The 27,892-nt window shown below is 33.7% G+C and overlaps 1 protein-coding gene and 1 pseudogene across 1 annotated transcript; one reads left to right on the top strand and one right to left on the bottom strand.

The window, feature by feature from the left end:
- Positions 1–446: 446 nt before the first annotated feature.
- On the top strand, positions 447–10,285 carry LOC139874481 (uncharacterized; annotated as a pseudogene).
- Positions 10,286–23,526: 13,241 nt separating this feature from the next.
- On the bottom strand, positions 23,527–24,862 carry LOC139874479 (uncharacterized mitochondrial protein AtMg00820-like). The gene is made up of 4 exons (XM_071861907.1): positions 24,651–24,862; positions 24,513–24,609; positions 24,018–24,023; positions 23,527–23,826 (listed from the first exon to the last, which is right to left on the bottom strand). The coding sequence occupies exons 1-4, from the start codon at positions 24,860–24,862 to the stop codon at positions 23,527–23,529; spliced, it is 615 nt and encodes a 204-aa protein (XP_071718008.1).
- Positions 24,863–27,892: the final 3,030 nt, after the last annotated feature.

Here is a 27,892-nt window from a genome sequence, read left to right as displayed (position 1 = left end):
CCATACAGATTCTGCAGTTTTAATGAAAATTTGACCATTGTAAACATATTCAGTTTATGACAATAAAATCCAGGTGAGAACCACAGAATTACATCTATCCCATTGATTAAGTAGCACTCATCATCTTCATACTCAAACCTAGGACAAGGACCATAAATAAATCCCAATTTATTTTTAGTTTGCAAAGCAAGTTTCATAGCACATGACCACATATTATAATTTTCAGTACCTTTAAGTTTTTGTGTTATTAGTGAAGCTGTATCACTTGCATGCAAATACAATGGATCATTAAACTCAAGTTTGTTAATCTTAGTAACACTAGTATTTGACTCAGTATCACTAGCCATGTAAACCAGAAATAATCACATAATAGCAAAAAATATGCAATTTAAAGAACAGAAATCAAGAACAAATAGTGTAAATCAACAATTTAACACAGAATAAGCATGCAGAACAGTAAACTTAAACAATTAACACACAAAAAACCGCAACAAATCCACGGTTCAGACACCTGTAAGGAAAGAAAACAAACCCCAGTGGACTGGCTACTAGCCAGGCAACCTGTTGAGATGATTTACACAAATACGACTGGTCAAGATCTTACTTCGGTTGATCAGGTAATCATAGATCTCAGGGATCTAGATCAAGAGTTGGGCGTAGGGATCTGGTCTAAGGGTTTTAACAAAAGAAAACACAAATAAACACGAGACTCCCCTTTGAAGATCTGATGAAAGAAAAATCCAAACAATAGCAGCGGAAGAACACTTTCAGAGTTTTGAAAAGAAACCCAAATTTATAAATCAATGAACCACAACACCACAAGGATTAACAATCGAACCCAAACACAGTGAATAACACTCTTCTTTCAATCGGCTGAAAGAAGACGAATCGAAGAACAAAAACCCTAATTTTCATATATGAACATTAGAAATCAACCAAACACCAGATCGAACGATATCAAAATTTGCCGCTCTGATACCACGAACAAATTCACAGAGATATAATCTTCCAATCATAGGAAGAAAATCTTACAATCACAGCTAGATAAGAAATACAATAAATCAAAAAACTGAATTACAATAAAAGATTGTAACTCAATACAGTTCACACAGTCACACAATAGCAATAATTGAACTTGTTTACACTCACAGTAGCAGTAATTGAATCAATACAAGATCAAACCCTAATAGAGAAAGAGAGAATAATCGAACAAAGAATAGATGCAGATATGATGAAAATGAATAAATTAAATAAATAAAAAAATCTATTTATAATAACTTAAGTTTCATTTCAGCCCCTCAGGTTCATTCTTCAGTTCAGCAACTAAGTTATTTTAATTCCACTTTGACCACCAAACTTAACTTTCAGAAATGATTCAAAGGACCCTGCAATTACACTTAACCCAGAAATAAATAACCATAACCACAAAATATATCCATGTTTAGATTATAATGTGTAAATTTAATAAGTATCGTTATAATTCTTTAGATGTCTAACATTTGAGAGTATTTTCATAATTTCTTTTCCGTTCTCTTTAAAGAGTTCTAATTCATCAAGAGTTCTAATTCATCGTCATCCAATTAATTAATCCCTATATTCTAATATTAGAATCCTCAACCAATATTATAAACAAGAAGTAGGTCTGACGCGCTTCACTGCGTGTTTTACAGTTGTTGTTGACAGTCATTAGTTGTCGTAGGTAGTTAATATATCATGTGTTCGCATAGAGTTACAAAACCATTGACAGTCCATTTCATTTATTTTCAAATAATTCATAATCCATGAGTAGTTATAGGTTGTGTTAATCATGGATAATTACAAAAGGTCTAATCTCCAATAGTTGTTCGCATTGCTTTGTTAACGTTGGTTGCTCAAAAAATTCACCAAAATGTTTAAACTTTTTTATTAGTTATTTCAGCAAGATATGGTACTTCGGGGGAAAGTCATGTATATTTAATGTTATGATAATTATATTTGTAATTTTATAAATAATCTAGGGATATAAGCTGTAAATTTTAATTACTTCATATTTTTGGTTTAGAAACAAAGCTTATTAGTCGCCCGTGAAAACTCCGTTTCGAATATAATTTGTTTCATTTAATTCGGAAAATTATGTCGAGTTAAACGATGATAGCGGTGAAACCTAACTCGCGACGAAGAAAAAGATAAATCCCGTCAATAATGTTGGTGGGTTTTATTTAATACTTTTTATACGTAGTATTAAATAGAACAATTACATTTTACATCCCTCAAATTATATTTTCAATCCCTCAAGTAAATGACACTTTTTGAAAGTTTTCCCTCTCCAAAACTACATGGAATATTCTATTTTTAAACGCAAAACTACAATTCATGCTTTTTCTAATATAGAGATAGAGATTGGTAATTATTTAATAAGTAATAATAAGCCGATCGAATCTTCAAAACAACAAGTAATAAGTTGAACAAAAGATAAACATTAATACAAAATATATTACCTGACCAAAAGATACACATTAATACAAAATTTTCTAAATCTAATGAAACCAGATCATGAAAGCTTCAAATGCAAAACCCTTATTAGAGATGGTGATGATCCCGACACACTCATTTTTGTTTCATACACAATAAAATATATAAACTACCAATATTAACCCTTGATATTTATTTTATCATTTATTCGTTTCTCTTCTTAAAACCGTACGCACCACCGAAGAAATACAGCAACTCATTTTTTAATTTTATCTCCATCCTCTCGAGTCTCAAGTCTCAAACCTTTGCCCTATATATTTGTCACTTCCCATTTTATTCATAACTTAAAAAGAGTATTAAATTAAAGTGTCAAATAATATCACCTCGATCTGTCTTTATAAATTTAATACAAAATGCGTTTAATCCCCCATTTAACACTGCCGTCAATCAAATTGGTGACGTTAGGTAAATGATTATCGAAGGTCGATAGAATTGAAATAATATCTTCAATTGCTTTTGAGTTATTGAAAGCGATAGATTTTGTTGGAGAAAATGGTAAATCGCCGATAATAATTTAGGTTGAAATTGTATTGATTAAATGAAAAAGGGGAAGTTCAGACTTTTGTATATTTTGTGCATTTAGAAATGTCAAAGGTTTATATGTTTATGGTAAATTGAATTTAAAATAATTCAAGGGTAAAATAGTTAATTTGTAAAGTTTGGTGTATGAATCAAAAATATATGTGTAAGGATCATCCCCAGTTAGAAAATCATAAATTTCTATTGTTGTTGTGAATCCAACAATTATTTGCGAAAGAAAATCATAAATTTCTATTGTTGTTGTGAATCCAACAATTATTTGCGTGGGGATGAACATGAAAAAAAACATGATGAGTAGCAATAATCTTAATAACTTGACGAATTGACGACCAAGAACCAATGACTGCCTCCACCACCTGCTAAAATTCTTCAACGCCACATGAAAAATACCACTCTTAAACCGATTGAAGTTTAAAAACCATCAATCTACATTCTCCAAATCGATGAGATTAGACAGAGGGAACTTGAAGAGTTAACCTTAACTGATTTGAAGATTCAACTATGAAGCCTAATCAAAGACCCTAACTGACTTGAAGTTTTGTGAAACCTGATGCTCGAAGTCGGTTATGTTTCCAGATTGACATGACCATAGTTACGATTACGAAGACGCCGAAAGAGGAATCGTGTTGAAATGATGAAACGTCGTTGTTCGGTGGTGGCGGTTAGCATTTTATTTGGAGATAGTGGTGGATTAAGCCAATGTCTTTGAGAATGGGATTGGTAGTTGTGTGATAGAGACGACGTAGATGGTACAAATGGGATTGCAGATTGTACAAGTTTATTTTTTAGTAAAGAATAAAAGAGTGATAATAAAGGGGGATGAACGAAAAAAGACCGAAATACCTCACGTGCGTCGCACGCTCTGGAACTTAACAAGGTTTTAACAATCGTTAGGATCAAGAATAGTCAAGGTAAAATGTGCAAACAACGAAGACTATCAAAGCAAGAAAAATAGTTTAAGGACTATGTGTGTAATCTGTATAATTTTGTCTTTATTTTTCATAAATATAAAAGTTGTAGTTAGTACATGTATAAAATGAGAAATCTATAAATAAAATTATTTTAAATGTAATATATCTTTCATATTTAAGAAGAATTTGACAATTAGAATATAAATTTAATACTCAGTTGAAAATCTAAGAATAATTTTTAATAGGAAACAATTTAGTAAAAAGTTTGAATTCTAAAATTGTATAAAACAACATTAAAAGTTAGAAAATTATAATAACTATACATAACATAATTAAATTAAAACGATTAACATTAACAATAGGTAGAGATAGAGATAATTATTCTTGAACCCTATTTCTTTTTCCATGTCTGCTTTCGTGGGGCTTTGGTTCTATTCTTGGATGCGCCTCGTGGGTTTCAAGAATACCTTTTCAGTATCCATTTGCCACTTTTATTCCAAGGCATTTACCTTTAAGCCGGTCACTCATTGAGTTTAGTTTATGATGGTTTTACACGGGCCTATGTTTGCGACTTTGGTTTGTTTGATGTAGTTAGGATGACACATGATTCAGTTTTGATTGCGGTTTGTGGTAACTGTTGCTATTTAGTGCAATCGTTCTCGGTTGTTTGTGGGGCTTCGGAGATGTTTCAGCATCATTTTAGGTTAGGTCAGGTTGTCAGGGGAGTTCTAATTGTAGTGTTCATTGTTGGTTTGCATTTATGCAATGTAATTGATTGTAATTCGGTTTATTTTGAATAGTTGTGAGAAATAGATCGTAAGATCAATCACTTGATGCGTTTGAATCACTATTAAATCTTTTTATACATTTAAATTTAATTGTTTGATACTCAGTAAAAAGGAGGGGGGGGGGGAGGGGGGGGGGGGGGGGGAGGGGGGGGGGGGGGGGGGGGGGGAACCTAACTTTAATGTTAATATAATGCTAATTTCAGTGGTCTTTGATAATCGATGAGAATATTAAAATGACGCTAAATTCAGTGGCCTTGATAATTGATAAGAGTATTCAAGTTGATAAACATTCTATTTAGAAAGCCAAAATCAATTTTATTTTGGAATTTCAGATATTGACCGATTAGACCATTGAAAGTTGTTGACATGCTTGAAAAGTATTTACTCAAACATTCACTTAACTTTGTCTTTGATTAATCCCTTCTCATCAACCAACTTTTTTTTTAAACTAAAAATGAAAGAATATAACCGAAGTCCTTTCATAAAAACAAAAAAATGAAAGAACCCTTCAATGAAACATCGAACATACAAAATAACCAAACCAGGGTGAGACACCACACAACAAGACACACACAACAACAAAACTAGCTAACGATCACCAACCAACAAATCACACAACGAAACACGAACTAACTAAAGATGTTGGGTAGTTATCTCACTTCGGGCGTGGATGTGTGATGTTGGGAGCCCACATTTATCTACCCCTCGATGTGAGGGGGCATGTTGGGTAGCTGAAACTAAAAATTTAGTAAGCTTATAATAACTTGGGTTCTTCATCCCCTTGAGTTAATTTTTAGGGTTGAATTGAGCTCAAGTCTATTACAAACTCTTAAAAAGAACCCGCCTAATAATCGCGACCCAAGAACAAAACAAATTCCACAAGACCTAAAGTAACGAACACCAATAACCACGATAAAAATAATACCAAGAATAAAAACAAAATCATACACACCTGACACCACATCAACTATGTTACTATCTAGGTGCGAGCTCCCCCGTTGCCCCCGTTTATTTGTATTCTTCGTTGAAGGCGTTTTCTATTGGAAAACGACCTCGTTTCTATATGAGTTTTCGTTATTTGCCACACAAAAAAAAAAAAAAAAATTAAATAAATAAATAAATAAAAAAAAAATGTTACTATCTGTTACAATATAGTAGTACCATTTAATGAATCAATCTTTCACTTGGTTATGAGCCGGATAATTAAAAGATTATTTGAAATGACCGGCATGCCCGTAACCTCTTGAGAGGCTATGTGAAACACCACCGTAGAGCTAAACAATGGACTAACGAGATATCTACTTGTTTCAACCACAAAATATGGTATGAGAAATTAGTTACCCACAACTTTAGATTAAAATTTTCATTTTCAGATCGATGGACAGGGTGCTAAGTTACTTATTAGTTATTATGGTTAAACGTAGGTACATATACCTTACATTATAGTAGTGGCTTTTCGTTTAATTCATTGGCCTCGACCTCATATCAGCCGCCACAATTAGCTCTCACTGTGTCGTAACATCTTTTGTTGAGAGGTTAAGTGTACTAGCTTTTGCGGACAGTGGCGAGTTTAGGTAATAGTCCTGAAGTCACAGGACACAAATATTTTAAAATTTTTATGTTAAAAATACTCTTTAAATCGTATAGGATACCACTAAATTTAACTACGGGACTCCATATATTTTTCGAATTTATTATTTTTCTTTTAAATTGTATTGGACATCATTAAATTTAACTACTCTGACCACATATATTATTTTAGATTTGTGGTTTTTGAAGGTAAACAACCATTAAAGTAACATTTAAATATAACTATAATTGAAAAAGGAAATTTGGGACACCACTGAATTTCGATTCTGAAATCGTCACTGTTTACAGCCTAGTAATTTAAAGAACTTGTAGAAAGTTGATTTGTAGATTAGGTTTAAGAGACCAAACCATTTAAGTTGATTGTTGTGTGTCATTTTCCTGATAATTTAAGATCTTATTGACTCATTACAAAACGAAAAAGAAAAACGAATTATTGATTAATAGTGTTGATCAATTATTATGATATATATATTTTGGTTGAGGTGTCTATCTCTCAACAAATGTATGTCCCTAGAATAATAAATTATGAGATGAGATGAGATATAAAACGGTCACTCAAGGAAGAAAAGTCAAATGAGAAAAAATCTAATTTTTACAAATTATAAATATTTAAAAAAGACACTTTGTAATAAATGTTATTACTTTGACCAGAAAACATTCGAAGAAATAACATTCATCGATAAATGTTCCTGATAACATTCATCGTGATGCAACAAAGGAAGCAAATTAAAACCACCTACAAATTAAAACCACCGTCGCTAGGGGGACAATGGGAGGGGAACGGTGGAATCGACACTGGGGCAGGGCGGTGTTTTAGCCCGTCAATTTGATCGACGGTGTCACGGTAAATGTGAATGGGGATACCCAGTACTTTTATTAACAATCAGAAATGAATAAAAAAAAGTTTGAACTTTTTATACTGAGAAATTGATAATGGACACACCAGTACACCACCAAATCAATAAATAAAGAGAATTATAGCCCAAATGATTACTTGGGCCAACACTTGGTATATAAGATAAGGGCCCATTTTCTCCATCATCTTCAACTATCATTAGTGTTACCAAAACCCTCGTCGAATCAATATAAACTTTCAGAAGAAAAACAACTCCTGAAATCAAATCAAATCAATCAATTAATCAAATCTTGAGTAGAGCAAGAATCCCATTCGGTGTATTATTATTATCATCAAACACTATTAAAAATTAAAAATGAACCAATTCACACCATAATCAAATCGACTCCAACAATTGATAATAATAATAAACCATTTTTTATTAACAATTCATTTGGGGGTACGATTCAGTATCGAGGTTTCAGTAGTAGTTTTAGTTTGTTGTTGAGATTAAACGATTTGAGAAATAACAAAGGTGCAACAAAACAGAAAACAAGAAAAGGTGGTGGAATCGGATCGGGTAAAGGAAAAACTGCGGGTCGCCGGGGTCGGGGTCATAAAGGTCAGAAAGAAAGCAAGAGGAACTCATAAGTTTGGTTTTGAAGGTGGTCAAACTCCTTTGAGACGTAGAATGCCCAAAAGAGGTTTTAATAATCCTTTTTCACTTGAATTTCAGGTATCATCATATCTTCATTTTCTCAATTTCATTTATATGTATATGTAATATGTAATAATGTATATAAGATAACTGTTTGCTTTTTACAGCCAGTTGGTTTGGGAAAGATTGCAAGGCTGATCAATGCAAGGAAGATCGACTTTTCAGAGCTCATTACAATGAAAACTCTCAAGGTATTATTGTATTGTATCATATTTATCTTACTTTTTAGACTACTTTTATTATTATTATTATTATATCAAATCTTTCGCATCGTGTTTTAAAATATAAGGATTCAGGGGCAATTGGAAAGCAAATTAGAGATGGAGTGAGGCTGATGGGGGCGTGGAGCACAACAGATTCAGTGGACAATTCCTCTCGAGGTCATCTTTTTGTTTCATATAGTATTTTGATGATACCTCGAATTTTTTCTTCAATTCTAATAAATAAATCATGCTTTGTCAGTTCAGTAGTGTATAAGATTGGATCTATATTTTGCTTTCATAGAAGCTGCGATTGTTCTGTTTTAGATTCAAGTTATTTGTTATTTGTAGTAATTACACATAAAATCGGTGATATACATGTAACCCAAAATAGCCAATAAGATTTTTCCAACATATCACTATTGAACGATTTTAACATGTCTGGTTCACTATTGAACGATTTTAACATGTCTGGTTCACTTGGTTTTAAAAAGTGAGCTAGGCGCTGGGCCCTTCTAGGCGAGACCTTTACATAAGGCGGTGCCTTAGGCTCCTTGTGTAATTGATGGATTTTTACTAGTACTTTTGTGCTTCTTACTATTACTATGCTCTAATGGGCTATTTTGTACCCTAAGTTCCTAAAACAACTAAACGGCTCATGTTAGCATGTAAGTGAAGTATTTGTGACACATAAGCATTTATAAGATGGAAAAATTATGACGAAGCAATTTGAATCCTAAAACAACTAAAAATTATGACGAAGCAATCACACTTTTTATATAGTTGTTTCATCTTTGCCCCCAGCTCCTTGAAGCGCCTATCGCCTTTTTAGGCCAAGGTGCTCATGGTATAAAACTATAAAATAGGAATTTTCTAGAAAAATAAAAGTTTTTTAAAAATTGACATGCCTTTGGGTTTTTTTTGAAGGTCTTGAAAAGGAAGGTTCACTTCCTACTCCCGTGAAGGGGATTAGGATTGGTTGCTCTTCGACAAAGGTTTCATCTTATGTGATTGAAAATAGTGGGGCAAGAAATTTAATCGTTTGAAGGTTGACGGTGTGGCTGTTAAGCCGATTATAAAGACTCAAAAAGGTAAAGGTAAAGCGGCTGTCGAGTAACGTTAGATCGGTTTTGTTGTTTTGGTGTTATTTGTGCTTTTCGTTTGGTTAGTTTCGTTCTTGTAGTTGATTGTGTCCCGTGATCGGTTTACTGCTTTGGTTATTCAAGGCTCTGAATTATGACTTAGTTAGCTTAGGCTCTTTGTTTAGTAATAGGGTTCGTTTACTGTTCTGAGTCTTGGAATGCGTTTGATCCGATTGTATCTTCGTTCGTCCTTTTCATCTATTGATGAAAAGACTTTGTTTTATGTTATCGTTATTTTCGCCGGAACCAAAAAAAAAAAAAAAAAAAAAAAAAAAAAAACACTCAGGCTTAAATTTTTGTTATGGGTCATGACAAGTAAAAGCTTGCAACGCTGTACTAGACTCCTATATCATTTTAGTCCTAAAGATAGATTAATATTTTAGTATCATAGCCATGTAATCATATGTAGTACTTTAAAAAATTTGTTTGTAGTTAAACCAAAAAAGAATTAAATAGCGGGTCAATCCAGCATGATCAAACCCATTATGATGATTTGTAAATTATTGAGTGGGTTTATTAATCTATTTGGACTCATTTGGCTTGCCCAAATAAACCTGAAAGATCAATGAAACAAGCCCAAGTTAACCCATCTTTGGCCATTTGGGCAGAACCAAGTACTACAAGTGTCTTGCTGTTTACTTTTATGGTAAACTAAAATCTCTTTATCATTCTCGATCTGGACTATGAAGAATATTATACAAACTTGCATGAATGATAACTTGCTTGCTACGTACAACCAGCTTTTAGAATATAATTTTACTGCTTAATTGTTTATGCAACAAAATATAATATAATTTGCAGGTGTCAAGGGTGACAGTTGGTGCAAAAGAAGCGGTTGAAGCAGGTGGTGGGTCCCTGAGAAAAGGTTATTACAACAAGCTCGGTTTTCGTGCTCTACTAAAACCTGAGTGGTTTGAGAACAAGGGCAGACTGTTACCAAAAGCAGCAAGACCTCCACCTAAATAGATGGACAAAGTTGATAGCATCGGCCGTTTGCCAGCTCCAACAAACCCAATTCATCCCTTTACAACTCAACCTTCACCTGCTTAATTGATTCATTAATTGTTCCTGTTTCCTTTTTTGGGGGGTTCTGGGATTAGTACGTGATTGATCTCCACATAAAGTCCTGCTGTTTACGTTGTTGTATCGTTTAATTGAACAGCCAAAGTGTTTATTTCTTTTCTAATATCCTTTTTATTACCTTGGCTGAACATTTTGATGATTGGACAACTATATGCAGTAATCAAAACTTAATCGATAATGACATTCCATGTGGGGTTAAGCTAAGCCATAAATATGGAATGGACCATAGTTGGTTTTCAGTTCAATTTTCTACTTTGGTCTATTAATGTCAACCCCCTGAGGAGGGGCCTTATACGGATGGCAAAAAACCTGTACCCGATGGCGAAACGAAACCTCATATATTTTTGGGTCGGGTTCGGGCCAGGTTAATGCGTCTAGGGCGGGTTATGGGGATGTTTTTTAATAATTTCACGGGTCCGGGTTCGGGGATGATTTTAGACACAAATCCGATTACTCGGCCCGTATACCCGAAAAAACCCGAGTCCATATACCCCTCCCGTAAACCTGATAACCCGGCCCGTAATCCCGATTTGGACAGCCTAGATTAGGCGTGGGATTAAAGGTAACTAAATTTTATACAGTTTTGATATGTTATCCAACTCGCATGAACTACCCATTTTTCCACCTCTATTTCTATTTGGTATACAGTCAATGAAGCACAAATAATTAAGCTAAAGGTATCTTCTGCACGTACCATTGTTACCCTTTTTGGTCTAGTGAGATGTTTTGGCTTATATTCCTACAGTCAATTACTGAAACGGGTCAACCTGACTCAAAAATACTTCTTCGTCCAATTTTAAATATCATTGGTGATAATAAAGAATTCAAGGTTTCTGAAAAACAATATTGTTACAATATTAATATAAAAATCAGTCTGGAGAATCAGACTAAACAAACTCTAGAGCATAAATCTGGAAACACGGTGATTTCATCGGGTAACAAAAATTAATTTGTTGAATTTCCAAAAGTGTAACAACTGGCAATATTAATAAAGTGTCAATGTACAATTGATCTCCCAATTGTTATTACCACATCGGTCAACACTTTTGCGGTCAACAACTTAAAACCTGATGACTAAAATCATTACTATACCACTTGTAACCGTGCGTTGTAGAGGCCTATTTTCATCTACATACCGCCTCATTGCTCGTAATGGGGCGTTCAATGCGATTTTTGGTGTTTTGTATAAAAATTGCAGTTGGTGCATGTGTGTTTATGACCTGTAACTATTGAAAGCCAAACACCAGAACACTAATTCAAATAGCATTCATATCAACATATATTAAGGTTTAAAGAAAAAGAAAAAAATAAAAAACTAACGTGCAGACATTAATGTAATAATTTCACTATAATGTAAAAATATAAATTGCAGTTTCATCTTCAATTCAAATGTTCCTTTCTGCATGCTCCAAAACTCAACAAGTAAGTCGATATCAAATCTTGTGATCTTCAAAACTTGCAATGTTTGCATCACCTTCATCGTCATTTAGCGTGTCTGATCGGTTAAGCAGAAGTAGTGATTCTGTGTAGGAGGAGGTAGAAGAGGCCGAACTACCGACATAATAACCTGATCGATTGTTGAAGTTTTGCGAGTAGGGGTCATAAGCTACAAACTGTGCTTCATATTTATCATCAATGTTTACTAATATAAGTTGGTCATTATCCCTGAATCCGACTACTTTCCAACACTTTGGTAAGGTAACTGTGAAGAGCTCGCTAAACGATTTTGAAACATGATCCATCAACCACACATTGTAAACTACTTCATCTGAGCCCTTGCTTTCACTTTGAACCGCACCAAGAGACTCTCTTAGTTTAAATAGTTCAAGATAACGGTTGGATAACTTGCTTGGAACGTCTATTTTTGTGAATTCTTCAGTTGCCAAATTAAATGATACGATCATATAAGTAAAATTATTAGTAAAACTATTATGACATATATAGGCACCCCAGTAACTAAACTGGTTTATAGCCAATGAAATTAGTGTGCACAATTGGATTTTAATTAACCAATTACTTGGAAGTTTGGTTAACGGACTTCTACACACCCCTCCACTTAATGTAAATACTTGAACTCACCAATCTTGATTTATTCTAACGATCTTAGGGTCAAGAGAGTTAGGACAAACTCCAAAACCAATGGAAACTAAATCATAATAAGGCGCATTAATTGCTACTGATTTTCTTACCGAAGGATTCCAAATAACGTAATGATCAAAACAATAATTATTAGTAAAGCAAAGCAAGCCATGAGAACTACCAACAAACTTTAAAGAATATATATTCAGAATTCCTTTAACGGGCCGTCGGTTAACGTTCCGTGGGTTAACGGACCAAGGATACTTCAAGGAAATCTTGTGTTGAGAGAAAGAACCATCATCATCGTCATCAACTATCCAACAATACTCTCCTCTTTCACTATCATCATCATCATCATCCATATAGCCACCGCACCTAATTATAAGAAAACGTTGTGGTTTCTCCTGGCCGATAATGTACTCCGAATGAAATTTAGTGCTATCAATCAAAGACTTCCATTCTTTCGAGACTGGCTGAAATCGAATGAGTGATTTAACAGGAAGATGACAAAGGATTTCGATTTGTAGAATTAAAGGTATGTAATTTGCCATTGATTTTTTTTTTTTTTTTTGGGTTTAAAGATCTACGTAACCTATCTATCAATATTTATACATAATAATAATGTTTACAATAATTTGACCGTAAAAAAATCTATCTTTTTTTATTAAAGAAATATAAAAAATCTCGTATAATCATATCATATCATCATCATCATCATATCATATCATCATATATCATATCATATCATATCTTATCATATCATATCATCATATCATATATCATATATCATATACCATATACATCATATAAAGCACAAGGACACCGCCTGCTAATCACCCTCAAAATTGTTAATTCCTAATTAGTGGAAAAGATTATCCATAATACTCCTGACATCACGACACGTGTCCAGATTTAACCATATTTTATACACTCCTAAATAAATTAGGGTTAAAAAAAATATCAGTCATACGGATCCCTCCCTCTCTCCCTTTACCCTCGCTCCTACACCCACACCATTTACACCGCCGATTATGTCCTCCGGCGCTGCTGATAAACCTCGCCGCCACATCAGATTTAATCGCTGCAATTTTACGCACAGAATGGTACTAATTTTGTATATTATCTCCGGTAACTTGCTTGCACAATCCCCGGTTTTTGGGATAATTCTGACGACACCTATCATCGGAATGTACCAGGTATCGATTTCAATAGATAATTAAAGATTTTTAGGATTTTTGTATAATCAATTGGATCTTTATGAATATTCAATACGAACTGATACTGCCGAGCGATTAACGTTTGTTATATTTGCGTTACGTGATATTTAGATGCAAATTCTTAGATCAATTTCCAATTGCATCTGCAAACTATTTGACATATTAATTGACATATTAATATTTATTATTGCTCTCTTTCCTATTGTTATTTTTCTTCCATCTCATTTATAAATTGACATATTAATATTTATTATTGCTTATTATTTACATGGACTGATGTTGTTTGCCAATCGTTGCGGCAATAATGTTATTGTTCATTATTGTTTTACTTTGTAGAGTGTGTGGATTAGGTTACGATGCTATTGTGTAATGTCTAAAAGCAACAAATTGTGATATAATATCCTATTTAGATTTGGATTTAAGTAGTTTTTCCCCTAAATGGAAAGCCATTTAGTTTTATTTGCAGTTTTCGTCTTTGTGAAGTGGGTCAAATTATCAAGTTTGACTTTTGGTTTGCTAGACTTTACAAGATTTTGTGAATCGATAAACATATAAACCAGTTAAGAAAGTATTGGTCCATATTCAGCCACAATGGTTTCAACCATTAAGATTACAACTTGAGATTCATAAGAACTATTAGAATCAGTTCCCAATCTGATTTGTTTGTTGATATGGTCAAATTGTTTACAAATTATTTTGGCAGGTTTAATTTTTTTTTTTTTTTTTTTTTTTTTATGTACAATTAAGCCAATTTGTTTTGTTTGTTGATAAAGTCAAATTGTTTACCTTTTACACATATTACCTATTATATCAACGACCTTATATGGCAATGTTGTATTATTTCTAAAGTGACTAATGCGAATGTGAATCTGTTTTGATGCCGTGATAGAAGTTAATATGTTTATATAACTTTTTCTGAATATTAATATCATTATGATTACTATAGGTATATTTGATGAGTTGATGTTTGTTGTGTGTTTCAGTTTTTTGCTTATGTTTGGAATTGTGTATATGTGTAACAAAATTTTGTTTTTGTGTAAAATATTTCTAGATCTGATGATTACTTGGGTTTTTTGTTATAGATTGTAGAGTTCAAAGTGGAATTTGCTGATATGTATGTGTCTAAGGTGATTTACCCGACCCGTTATAACCTGTTACCCAACCAGCCCGTTTGCCACATATAACAACAACTTACTTTTGGAGGTAGGCTTGAAGATGAGATTGAGTGTCACGTTGCGGATCGAGTGTAACAAAAACGGGTCGAACCATCATATTATGCTTTGATTACTGTAGTTCTATGCTTAATTTGCGTGCAATTTTTACTAATATATTGGATGCATATTTGTGTTTCAGCGTAGCTTCTCTTCCTCATAGAAGCGTGTTGTTTTCCAAAGGTACGTGTGGTTTTCCTTTTGCTTTCTGTTGTTGTTTGAGTTGCAATTATATGTATTATTATAATTTTTAAATTTTTTTTTTTTTTTTGCTTCTGATGTGGTGTATGCAATGCTTAGATATTGTAGTGTTTGTGTTGAAGGAAATTATGGTCACATCTGTTGTTGGTGAGGTAATTTGTTCCTTTTTTTTTGGTATTTGATTTTATTTTGGTCTGTATTGGTGTACTATTGTAGTATATATGCTCTCTACAATCACTGGTCAGCTGATAGGGTGTTCAGCTATTAGGGTTTGCAACTTTGTTTGCAGTGATTTAGGGGGTTGCATCGATTAAGGGTTTGCATTTTACTTTGCAGCGATTTAGGGTTTGCAGTGATTTAGGGTGTGCAACTTTGTTTAATGCGATTAAGGGTCGAAAGCGATGTATTAGTGTTCGATCACGTTTGTGGCTTTTGATGCTGGTAATATTTTTTACTCATGCCAATTATCTTCGTAATAACGATTTTTGTTGACTCAATAATTTTGTATCAATACTTGACTAGGGTTGACTTGAAACAATCTTGAATTATTTAGCTTTAATAAAAGATTAGTGTGTTAAAAGCATGATAATATGTGATCAATTTGTTCCTGTTGATTGGGATGCTAAAAAATTGATGCTCCATCTGTTAACAGAATATTGTTAGAAAGTTCAAATATAATGCTTAAGGAGGTTCCGTCATCAAAACTAAATTGTGGGCGACTTCTACCCTTTTGACCAATTTCTTTTTCATATAAGTCTTCTTAAACTACATACATGTTTGACACATGAGAGATGAAACCTGACATTAATCGGCCAATCTATGTAATGAGTAGCAATTGCCACCTTTAGTAAAAATTGAGTATGACTAAATGTAAATGTGAATGAAGGAAGATTTGATAGGACATGAGATATAAGTTTTTTAGTATATATTCATGAAATTTAGATGTAGAGCCTCAAAATCATGCTTTCAGGTATTGAAAATTTTTTTTGGCCGTATAGTTGTATTTGAGGATTTGTTATTATTAAAGCATTTGTGCTAATGTTTATGATCCTTATGTACAAAAAGCTCTTTAAGCTTAGGTGTCAAAATGGGTCAAGTGACAGAGAATATTATTGACGAATATCGTTGTCTCACCAAATATTTTCTGAAATTGGCTCCTCCTAAAGCTTCACCTCAGCCGCATAGGAGTTCGGAAGTTGATATTTCGCCTTATCAAGTGAGTACTCTTTTAACAGTTTATTGTATTATATTTTACTATTTGGGTTGACCAAATTGTTTGAATTTTTATGTAGGGTGATATAAGTGATACATTTGAAATAGAATGTTCAAACCAACAAAAGACATTTCACATCATTCTTTCCATCTGCAAGGATCCATGGAAACATCAATGATGAAGTAGGGGAACAAGTTGATCTCAGTTTGAAGTTATAAAAGGCTTACCCAACTCAAGTTCATATTTATTTATTTATTTTTTCTTTTTTTAGCAGAGTTGTTCTTTGTTTTTTCCATGCTCGAAGCTACGCTGCTGAAGGAATTTTGTTGAAAAGGTTGTTGGCGGTGGTGGTCATTGCCTATGCTAAACAACATGTTATAATAGGGTAAGCCTAACTTTTTTAGATCACATCTTTCAAACCCGTAGCCTTTTAATAACAGTTGAACATAGTATATGATATGTTTTTATTGATATATAACTGAATTGAATCCTTTAGATTGGCATTTACCTACAATTCATAGTCAAAAAGTTAAGGAATGCAGCCTCTTTACATTTGGTAAGTTACCATACTTTTTTTAGTGATTTGAATGAAAGCAAGAGACGTCATGTTTACATGTTTCTAAGGTCTCAGGGTTTGTATCATTACATGATACTGCTCATGCGTCGATATACATATGTTGGTGCACAAAGGTCACTATTTATGTAGCCTTTTGGATTACATGTGAACGTGCCATCTTTTTAATTGATTAAATATTTTTATTTTGATGCAATGGGTTAGCCACAAAATCATCGTCGAAACATATGTCGTGTGAGTTTCATATAGCATCTTAATCCAAAATAATATAGAAATTTACTCGAAGCAAGTTGGAGTGATGCAGTCGTCAGGTTATATAAGGCACTTAAGATCATCCCATAAACAGTCTTCGGGTTGTAATTCCTGCCTTTGATAGCTCCAGATACCTGGAATTTCCTATTTCTCAAGTATTGTATGTTAATAATTTCATATCTATAATATTGTTTACATTGTTTATACATCTAAATTGTCTAAGATGGCTTTAATAAGGAATAGGAGCTTATCGAGGAGCTGTGAATTTACGGGCTATCAATAATGATGAGTTTTGCCATTGTAATGGGGTTATTATTTCTTAATTATATGTGAGTTGGGTCATTACTACTACTATTACTTCTTCTATGTATATGGGTTCGATCAATATTACCATATTTTGTGCATCCTGGGTTTTCTTTACACATCAGTTTGTTTCAACTGTGATTCGGGATATTTTTGGTGCTGTTGTGGATACTGTTGTGATGTTATGGGTCAAATATATTTCCAGTACACTGTGATGGGTCTACATTATTACTGCTACAGTACATGGGTCAGTGATAGTATATTGCAGATGACTTGGGTTATGGGACAGTTTTCACTCCATAAATGTTTGAGACTAAATGTGGAAATTCAAGATATTGGGTCTTATATACACCGAGATCAAAAAGTGGTGATGGATGGGGCTTATATGGGATTTAAAGTCATGGATTTAGGAAAGTATTATGATTTCGATTTGTTAGTAAGGTTTATGGACTTAGGTTTGCTGTATTACTTTCACAACACAATGATTTGGGCTCAACAATGATTCAACGATATATTGGGCATGCTGCTTTTGGTCTACTAATCTTAGAAGAGAAATTGACTTTTTTGAATTACAATTTGCTTTGCCCAAGAATGAAATTTTATAATTCAGTGTATTATGGTTTTTACTTATTGGGCCTTAGCAATTTGATTTGTTATAGATTAGTATTTAGCATGATAGTAATAGTTGTTTGGGTTTCGGATGTCCATAAAAACTCCCCGGTTGGTTTACCAATCGTTAACTTGCACATAATATTTTAATTGACAAAATTGCATGGGGGGTCCCTGTGGTATGTTCAAAACTACAACCGGGGTCTAAAAATTTTTTTTTTCGACATTGAGGGTCACTGTGGTATGCACTTGTTTCATGGGGAGTCCAATTGCCTAACAGACGTTAAATATTCTGTTAAATTCCATCATGTGTGGTGCACATGAGGGTACAATAGTCATTTTGACAGTTTCTCTTTCCCTTTCTACTTTTCTTTTTTTAATCTAGACAAAATTACATGTTCATCATTTTTATAACCTGCTTAACATTCTTCTCTCACCTTCATCATGTTCATCATTTTTATAACCTGCTGAACATCCAAATACCTAAAATTAAAAAGAAGTCAAATTCAACAGAGCTACTACCAAGTACCCACCTATTTCATACCACTTCAACTTAAACCTAAAAAAAACCTAATTCCAAACACCCTTGGAAGAAAAAAGAATGGATGAAATCAGGTTTCTATTTTGATTCGTATGTATACGGGTTCTTAATTTGATTCCCCGGAGCTACCATGAACCACCATCGATTTACATAAATCGGATCTAGACGACAACTTAGATCTGAAAATGGTGGTTGTAGCGGGTCAACCCGAAATTGGGATTATATAAATCGGATGAAAAAGGTCAACCCGAATGAAAAAGGTCCGGCAAGCGATGTATATCAAAGACGGTGGCTTTGTTCGTCAAAAAAACTTTACATTTTAAAGAACGAAATTGATGTTCATTTTGCAATCGGTGGTGTTCAAAAAGAAGGTGTTCCTTCTGCAACCGGACTTTGGCGGTTGCAGCTACCGATTGTTGGTGTTAACGGCGGCTGTGAGTTGTGTAATGTTCCAAAGAATGTGTGTTTCAGGTAAATAAATCATCGCATCACATGCTTATTTATTTATAGGGTTCTGTTTTGTGAAATAATTTATCCGTTATTGAAGTCTGATTCAAGTCCTAATGAAATATTAGGGCTACTTCAGTTCTTTTCTCCCAAATTCAATGTAGTTTGAGGTTTCTTAATCTTGAATCAAGATAGTAATGATTGATTGAATTAGCTTATTTACATAGCTTATTGCTTAAGCTTAACGGCTTAAATATGGCAAATTGTGAAAATGTAGATGCCAACACAATATTGCTATCTTGATGAATTATATGAATGTAAAACTTGATTGCTGATTTATTTTCCCTAATTTGTTTGTATTTACAAACAAAAAGATTCATGTAGAGATAAACAAATGTAAATGGGTGTACATACATACAGAGACAAAATTACACAGAGACAAAATTAGACAGAGTCGTATGTCAAAAGGAATGAAGGGTTTTATGAAATGACCATTTTACCCTCATGTGCGTTGCACATGATGTAATTTAACAGAAAAGATACCAGCAGTTAGCGAATTGGACTCTCCATGAAATAAATGCATACCACAGTGACCCTCAATACTGAAAAAATTCTTTTGGACCCCGGTTGTAGTTTTGAATATACCACAAGGACCCCCCATGCAATTTTGTCATTTTAATTTAATGAATTTTGTCTGGTTTGAACCCTTTACCCAAAAAAAACATAGATACAGTTATTATGTTTTGGTTAACATAAACTATGCAAAACTTGACTTCCATAATTTTGAAACCAAAATCATAATTCTGCCAACAGTTAGACTTTTCTATATTATAGTGTGTATGAAGTGCTTTTACCAACCCATTCCAATTTGTTAAAGTTATGTAAACAAAATATTGTCGTACTCAACCCATTCCAATTTGACTTAATTACTCAATTTAGTTAAATCTATGCTCAACCTCCTGTGGCATGCCATACTAATTTTGTTTTTTACAACATATGCAGGTTATGTACATGCATTAGCTCGGTACCTGATTATACCCAACTTCAACAAACAATTTATGTACACAGGTCCACCGGCCAAGCCATCACCTGATTTAATACAATGTAGTGAAGTTGCCACTTTCTATCCCACAATTTTGTTTCTTAACTATCGATGATGAAGGCTTTCGTCATTGTAATTGTATCATCCACCTAATAGGTGCCAATAGAAACGTTTCCGAATACTATTTTATAGATACGTTATCATACCGTTAATTGATATAACATATACGTTTTCAGTTTGTTTGATTAGGAGTCTCCGTGCAACGCACGGGCTCTTAAAAGCTAGTTGCATAATAGAAGATATGTATCCAATTTATTATATAAATTACCATGTAAATTAGAGGTAATGGACGTATAACTCACCGAATTGATTTGCTAAACTTTTGGTATCAAATATAAAATTTGTTAGGATATGCTTAATTTTTGGCATTGTTTTGGTAAATTGTTTTGGTAAATTGTTTTGGTAAATAAGGAATCAGTTCATATTCCAATTTTAGCCTTAGAGCCTACAAATGTGGGCATAAGATATTTAATTGTAAGCTTGCACCTGATCAAAGTTTTTTATTATTCTTTTACATTTGCCTTTTTTTTTTTTTTTTCAAAAAATGATTTTAACTTATGTAGCAAACAAGCGGGCGACCAACCGCGCGTTGCGGCGACCACTGCTCCGAAATGTAGATAAAGATTTTTGTAATGAAAATATTTTAACTTTAATAAACGTAACATAATTTAAGGTGCAATAATTTGTTTCAACATACCAAACATCTCTTATAGTTGTAGATTAAAACGTAGAATAGTTTAACTTTTTTCTTCTGATTATAAACTAACTAATTATATATTTGATAATTATATATTTGATATTGTATGGGTGAAGAAATTAAAAAATATATATTAGTTGAAAAAAACGTTGTAAAAACAACTCATATACTTTCATGGTTGATAAAGTTAATATAAAGTTGCTTAATCGATTGTGTAATCAATAATCTATAAGAGAGCTATTTGGAAAAAAAGGTTTACTAAAATGTAATATGATCATTTGTGAATTTTAGATGCTACAATATATGGAGTAAATAAATAATTTTTAATTCAATTTAAAAAAAAAATACTAAAGGACGAAAAAGTTACTATTTATAAATAGTAACGAAAATTTGCTCTAATCTATATAGTTATAGTAATAATAATAATAATAATAATAATAATAATAATAATAATAATAATAATAATAATAATAATAATATTGAATAGTTAAAAAGAGATGACTTCTTTTTTTTACATAAAAACAAATACTATTAAAATAATTGAATACTTCATCGAAAGGAGCTTTAGAAGCACATGTGCATCTATTATAACTGGGATTAACATATGATTTTGTAAAGGAAAACTGGCCAATATACATTTTTTTAATATTTTCAAACAAAATACACTTTTTTTCTAAAACAATTGCCATTATACACCACCAGACGACCAAAATTTTGGTCGACCAGCCCTTTAGTCCGGTCGATCACCTCATTTTCAAGGTGGTCGACCAACTATTATCAAAGGCTTGGTCGACCACAATATAATTTTGGTCGACTACATAGTCGACCAACCTTATATTGTGGTGGATCAAGTTTTTTTGTCGACCACCCCTAAAATTGTTAAAAGTGTAGTCGAACAAAGTAGGTAGAAAATCAAGATTAGTAACTGATTATGAAGTCGAACAAATGGGTTACACATGTTTACCAATTACCAATTACCAATTACCAATTACCAATTACTTCACTTTGGTCGACTAGTACCGAATTCAAAAAAAAAAAAAAAAAAAAAACCCTTTTTGCCTCTTAATACCATAGATTTTTGCCTTCATTTCCTCAAATTTTACTCATACTTGTTGCCCAAATTTGAAAGAGTTATTGAATCAAATTTTGAGATATATATGATCATGGATTATGGATATAAATATGAATATGAATGGGTCTACTAGTTTTATAGAACTTGGGAAAAATAGAATCGTTGATACGGTCTATTCGAGTTGACCGCTAATAGCCTGTATATTTGACTATATCAGTATGAGATATTATTGTAACTAACCATTAGCCTATTGTTAGAAAGTCAATCAAGATATAGCTGACCTTTAGCTTATCAATCAAGGTTTGTATCATAGCCTAAAATAGGAGATATTGTATGCATTGTAAATCTGCTATATATGCCATCCTATTGTACAGATCAAATCAAGCAATATATTCTATCATGGCATCACCCTAACCTCGATCCAAATTCTTCTTCTTTTCACAGCTGAAACCTTCTCTTTTGCAATCTCTGTTTTATCTCCAATGGCAGAAAATACTAAGTTTCACCCTGCACTAACAGTTACTAATATCAAAAATACTATTCCTATCACTCTTGACATGGATACCAGTAAATACCTGTCTTGGGTAAGCTTGTTCAAAACCCACTGCAAAGCCTATCAAGTTATCGAACACATCATTCCCAAATCCTCAACCACTGATTCATCATCATCATCATCTACTATCGAGACTGATTCTTCCTCTCCCATCAACAAAGAATCATAGGATCGATTAGACGCTATTGTGCTTCAATGGATTTATGGAACAATTTCACTCGATATGTTAGATAACATATTAAAGCCGGATCAAACAGCCCAAGACGCGTGGGATCGCATCAAGTCAATTTTCGAAGATAACAAAAATTCCCGTACAGTTCATCTTCGACATAAATTCGCCAACATCAGGCTTGACAATTATCCCAATGTTACCTCATATTGCCAAGCTGTCAAAACTATTGCTGACCAACTGGCTAATGTTGGTCCGGCGCTCGAAAACGATCACATCGTTTTACAACTCATCACGGGTCTCAATGAAAACTATGATCAAGTTGGTTATCTGAAATACATGACAATTTCTGTTTCAATTGATAATTTGATAATGATAATTGATAATCTGATCTTGTATTGATTAATAGATTTATTTGATATAATAGAATTGGATTTTTATGTTACATTTGATATGTGTTTTATACACAAGAAGCTACAACAGCTATTTCTAAAAAAGGATTGGATCCAATATGACTTTTGGAACCCCTTTTGCAATTGTGGAAAGATGTTGTGTAGTGCAGCCTGCTCTATCCGTTGAAGCTGTCCCACATGTACACTTGTGATCTTCTATATTGGGAAGTGATGAGGATTGACTCTTCTAATCCTAAAGTCAATTACCCAAACAGGTAAGTCATATTATTTCTAACACTCCCCCTCAAGTTGAATAGTGGGATTTTCGATATTCAACTTGGTAAGAACTTCACTAAACAGTCTTTCATTGACCGATTTGGTGAGAATGTCAGCCAGTTGATCTTCTGATCTGATGGATGGAAGAGAAATTATTTCCCCATCTAGTTTCTCTCTGATAAAGTGTCTGTCTACTTCAACATATTTAGTTCGATCATGTTGAACAGGATTTTCTGATATAGCGATGGCTGCTTCATTGTCGCATAAGATTTGGATGGCTTCTTTTGGAGGGAATCCAATTTATGTTAAAAGTTTTCGAATCCATAATGCTTCGACTACCCCTTTTGCTATTCCTCTAAATTCTGATTCAGCACTTGACAGAGAAACAACCTTTTGCTTCTTACTCTTCCACGCAACTAAGTTTCCTCCAACTATTGTGAAGAAACCTGAAGTTGATCGTCTATCTCCTTTTTCTCCAGCCCAACTTGCATCCGTATAAACTTGTTCTTCAAGGTGCCCATTCTTTTTGAATACAACTCCATTGCCTGCTGTTTTCTTTAAGTATCTGATGATCCTCATTACAACTTCCATATGGTGAACCTGTGGTTGATGCATAAACTGGCTCACAACTCCAACTGCATGTGCTATATCTGGCCGAGTGTGAGCAAGATAGATGAGTTTTCCCACCATCCTTTGGTATTGCCCTTTGTCAGCAAGATCAGCTTCGTCTTCCATATATAACTTTTGGTTTGGAATCATTGGAGTATCACCTGGTTTACAATCAATCATACCTGTTTCTGCAAGAAAATCAAGAACATACTTTTTTTGACAGATAAATATTCCCTGTTGGGATCGTAATACCTCAATCCCCAAAAAATACTTAAGTCTGCCCAAATCTTTCATTTCAAATTCTTTAAATAAGTTCATTATTAAGTTAGAAATTTTCTCTTTATCATTTCCTGTTATTATCATATCATCAACATAAATGATTAAACATGTAATTAAATTTTCTTTTTGTTTAAAAAAGAGAGTATGATCCGAGTTGCTTTGTTTAAAATCATATTTTTCATAAATAGTGTAAATCTCCCAAACCAAGCCCGTGGTGATTGTTTTAACCCATATAAAACCTTTTTAAGTCGACAAACTTCCCTGTTTCTAAAGTTGTCAGTGAATCCAGGTGGTGCTTCCATATAGACTTCCTCTTTTAATTCGCCATGGAGAAAAGCATTCTTCACATCAAATTGATGAAGTCGCCAATCTTCATTTGCAGTGATAGAGAAGAGAACTCTAATGGTATCAATCTTTGCAACTGGTGAGAAGGTTTCGGAGTAATCAATCCCGTATGTCTGAGTGTACCCTTTCGCAACCAGTCGTGCTTTGTATCTTTCAATTGTTCCATCGGGTTTATATTTTATCGTATATACCCATCAACATCCCACTGGTTTTTCCCTTGAGGTATGACACATTTTTCCCAAGTGTCATTATCATTCAGAGCTTCCATTTCAACTTCCATTGCTTTTTTCCAGTTTTTTGATTTGAACGCTTGTTCAATAGAAGTTGGAATATTTTCAGAGTAAATTACGGAATTAAATTTTTGAGCTTCTTTTGACAGGTTTCCTTGTGCTATATTAGCCATAGGATATCTAGATCTTTGCGCTTCTTTTTCTGGAGAATATCGTTTTGGTGGGACACCTCTATTGACTCTTTGAGGTAGGACATATCGTTGGGTGGTTTCATCAGAATTTGTGTCATTTTGTTCCTCATGTGTTTGATGTTCATTGTTCTAGGAGGTTTCAGTAGTCTCATGGTTTGGTGGGATAGTTTCTGTGGGTTCATGGTTTTGTGTTGGTTGTGTTGGCTCTGAGTTTAGTGTTGGAGTTTGTATAGGTTCGGGGTTTTGTGTTGGCTCGCGCTCTCGTGTTTGAGGTGGTTCAGGGTTTTGTGTTTGAGATATTTGATGTGGAACCCATGTCATCCAACTGAGAGTGTCATTACTTTCATTCTCCCCTTCACTCGTAAGTTGGGTATTTTTGTAAAACTATTCAGTTTCAACAAAATCACAGTTCATTGTTGTGACGATCGCTCCAAATCCATATGGCTAATACGTCATTCATTGATTTCATTGCGAGGTATTTGACCTCTATATGATACGTTTTGTAAACATTGCATTCTTTTGAAAAGGCACACCATAAATGAATATTTAAATCAAAGGTTTTCGACATCTGATGATTTCTACATATAGACAATCACCGTAAATAATAGTTTACAATAGTACTTCCGTTGACAATGCAGTCAAAATAAGATACATAGTGATGATTTGGTAAATGCAACGTTTCATTGAAAAATATGTCATGTAAGACTCCATGCACATAGCTTGTCTAGCATATAAGCAAACAGCGGAAGACTTCTAGGGAACCTGAGAATAAACATGCTAACAAGTTGATAACGCCATTTTCATACATATATTTTGGGCGTTATCTTGTTCCATTTGCTGGTATTTTGAAGACTTTGATTAAGATATCGAGTTATTTGAGTTCAAAATGAAGAAAGTGTCAAGATATGGTTCGTTGGCTCATTATTGTTGATTTTATTGAAGACATAGCCAAAACGAAGTTAGAGTTGAAGATAAATGTGAATCGGGTGAAAAAATCAGTTTCCATCGCTTCAGGATGAAGTTTATTGCGTTTTGGTCATCATGATACGTGATGAAGTGCATCAGAACACGACATGGAAAAAAGGGCATTCTGACCATTTTGTCGCGTTTCAAGTGACTTTGTCGCGTCCTGGTCATCGCGTATCGCGATGAGGTTGTCGCGGATCGCGATGGGTTGTCGCGGATCGCGACTTGGGTCGGTTCCAGCTGTTTTTCCAGCTCCTATAAATAGACGAATTTTACCCCAATTTAGGGTATGCAGTTTTATTTACGAATCTTCTTTCACAGCAACATTAGTTACGAATTTCTTTGTCTTTCTTCATTATTTTACAAGGGTTTAAGCTACAATATCATTCTTGGTTAGTTTAATCTTTATACTAACTTTTATTACTTTTATTAATTTGTTCTTCATTCAATTCAATGATTATGTTTAATTGTTCTTCTTATTTATTTGTTCTTTGCTTTACCATGAGTAGCTAATTATTTAGTATTCGCTTAGATGCATGAACCTAGGTGATGGATTGCGATCTTTTGGTTAACGACAATTAATTAAAATTACACAAGTTTATGTCTAGCTAAGATCCACCGTTATTAAAGCTTATTGATTGTTAAATCACGGAAGTTATTGATCAACTAACGACAGTTAAATTGATTAATAGCTTTTACTAGATTATTGAACGTGAATAATTTAGGAATACGTGAGATTTTATGAGGGACACCGATAATAAAATTAATCGTATAGTGGTTGAGCTTGAAATTAGTCACAATAATTGTGAGGTTGTAAGGGACACCAAACCAACCTAAGTTAGATTATAATCTTGAGTAATATCGTTGTGAATTGGTTAGTAATTCTAGGTTAACGACAATTATACTTAGGTTGCTAGTCTTAAACTATAGGAATCGACAGATAAATACAGTGTCACATCATTATAATTGTTTACTTAACGAGTTTAACCGAGCAATCCTAGCCTAGGGAATTGTAGCTAAGTGGATACCTTTGTTTCTTATTGAGTTAAGTTTAATTTACTTTCGCGTTTAATCAGTTTTACAACAAAACTCCCCTTTTTAAATCTTAGAATAATTAATAGTTCAAGTTTTCAATTACCTGCTCTCTGTGGAACGAATTGGTCAAATACTTGTTTAATTACTACACGAACTGGTTATAGTTGCCTGTATTGTGTGATAATCGATAGGTATTTAGCTAATAATTTAGAGTACGAAATTACACATCAACTTTTTGGCGCCGCTGCCGGGGAGCGGTGTAATTATTGGGAATTTGGTTAAGCTTTTGATTATTCGATCCTTTTGTGAGAAGCAATTCTCGCAAAAGTTATTTTTCTGTTTTATTATTTTTGTTTGGATTTACGCGCGGTTTTGTTGTGGTGTGATCGCAGGTTAGGTACAAATAACTATGGAACCGTCTAGAGTTTACTACACACGCAGCAAGGCTAAAGAAGAACAGGAAATCGCCGAGGATTTCGCTGAGTTACCTTTTTATATTCCGGATTTTGAGTATATTAAGGAAGAAGTTAACATGGCTGAAGGAGCAGCAGGACAGACTATGGAAGCATTGATGAAAGCCACAAGGGCTGGTAACGGACACACCATCAGGCAACCACCAGTCACTACAGATTTTGAAGTCAAGGGACAGATTCTTAATATGATAACTCACCAATGCCAATTCAGAGGTACACCGAAGGAGGATGCATTCGAGCATCTTCGTTCCTTTAAAAGCATTTGCAACTTGTTCAAGATTACAAATATCGCGGAGACAGTTATCTATTTGAGGGTTTTTCCTTGGTCTTTGAAAGATGACGCCAAGGATTGGTTAGACTCATTGCCCGAAGGTGAAATTGATAGTTGGGCTACAATGGAAGATAAATTTTTTGCAACGTTTCTTTCCAGCTGCAAAGGCCGCTCAACTGCAGAGCGAAATTAGTCACTTTGTTCAGAAGCCACATGAGACACTTTATGATGCTTGGACACGGTTCGGAAAAATGTTACGTAATTGTC

Source organism: Rutidosis leptorrhynchoides, chromosome 11, assembly GCF_046630445.1.
Source record: "Rutidosis leptorrhynchoides isolate AG116_Rl617_1_P2 chromosome 11, CSIRO_AGI_Rlap_v1, whole genome shotgun sequence".
In the NCBI taxonomy this organism is placed as follows: Eukaryota; Viridiplantae; Streptophyta; class Magnoliopsida; order Asterales; family Asteraceae; genus Rutidosis; species Rutidosis leptorrhynchoides.
Note: the sequence above shows the minus strand (reverse complement) of the source record. Positions and strands in the feature narration are given on the sequence as shown.

Excerpts from the sequence above, each read along its gene's own strand:
- LOC139874479 (XM_071861907.1), bottom strand. The coding sequence starts at position 24,862 with ATGGCTAATATAGCACAAGGAAACCTGTCAAAAGAAGCTCAAAAATTT. Across the intron at positions 24,610-24,650 it reads AACCAGTGGGATGTTGATGG|ATACAAAGCACGACTGGTTG; the intron begins GTATATACGATA and ends AACAATTGAAAG.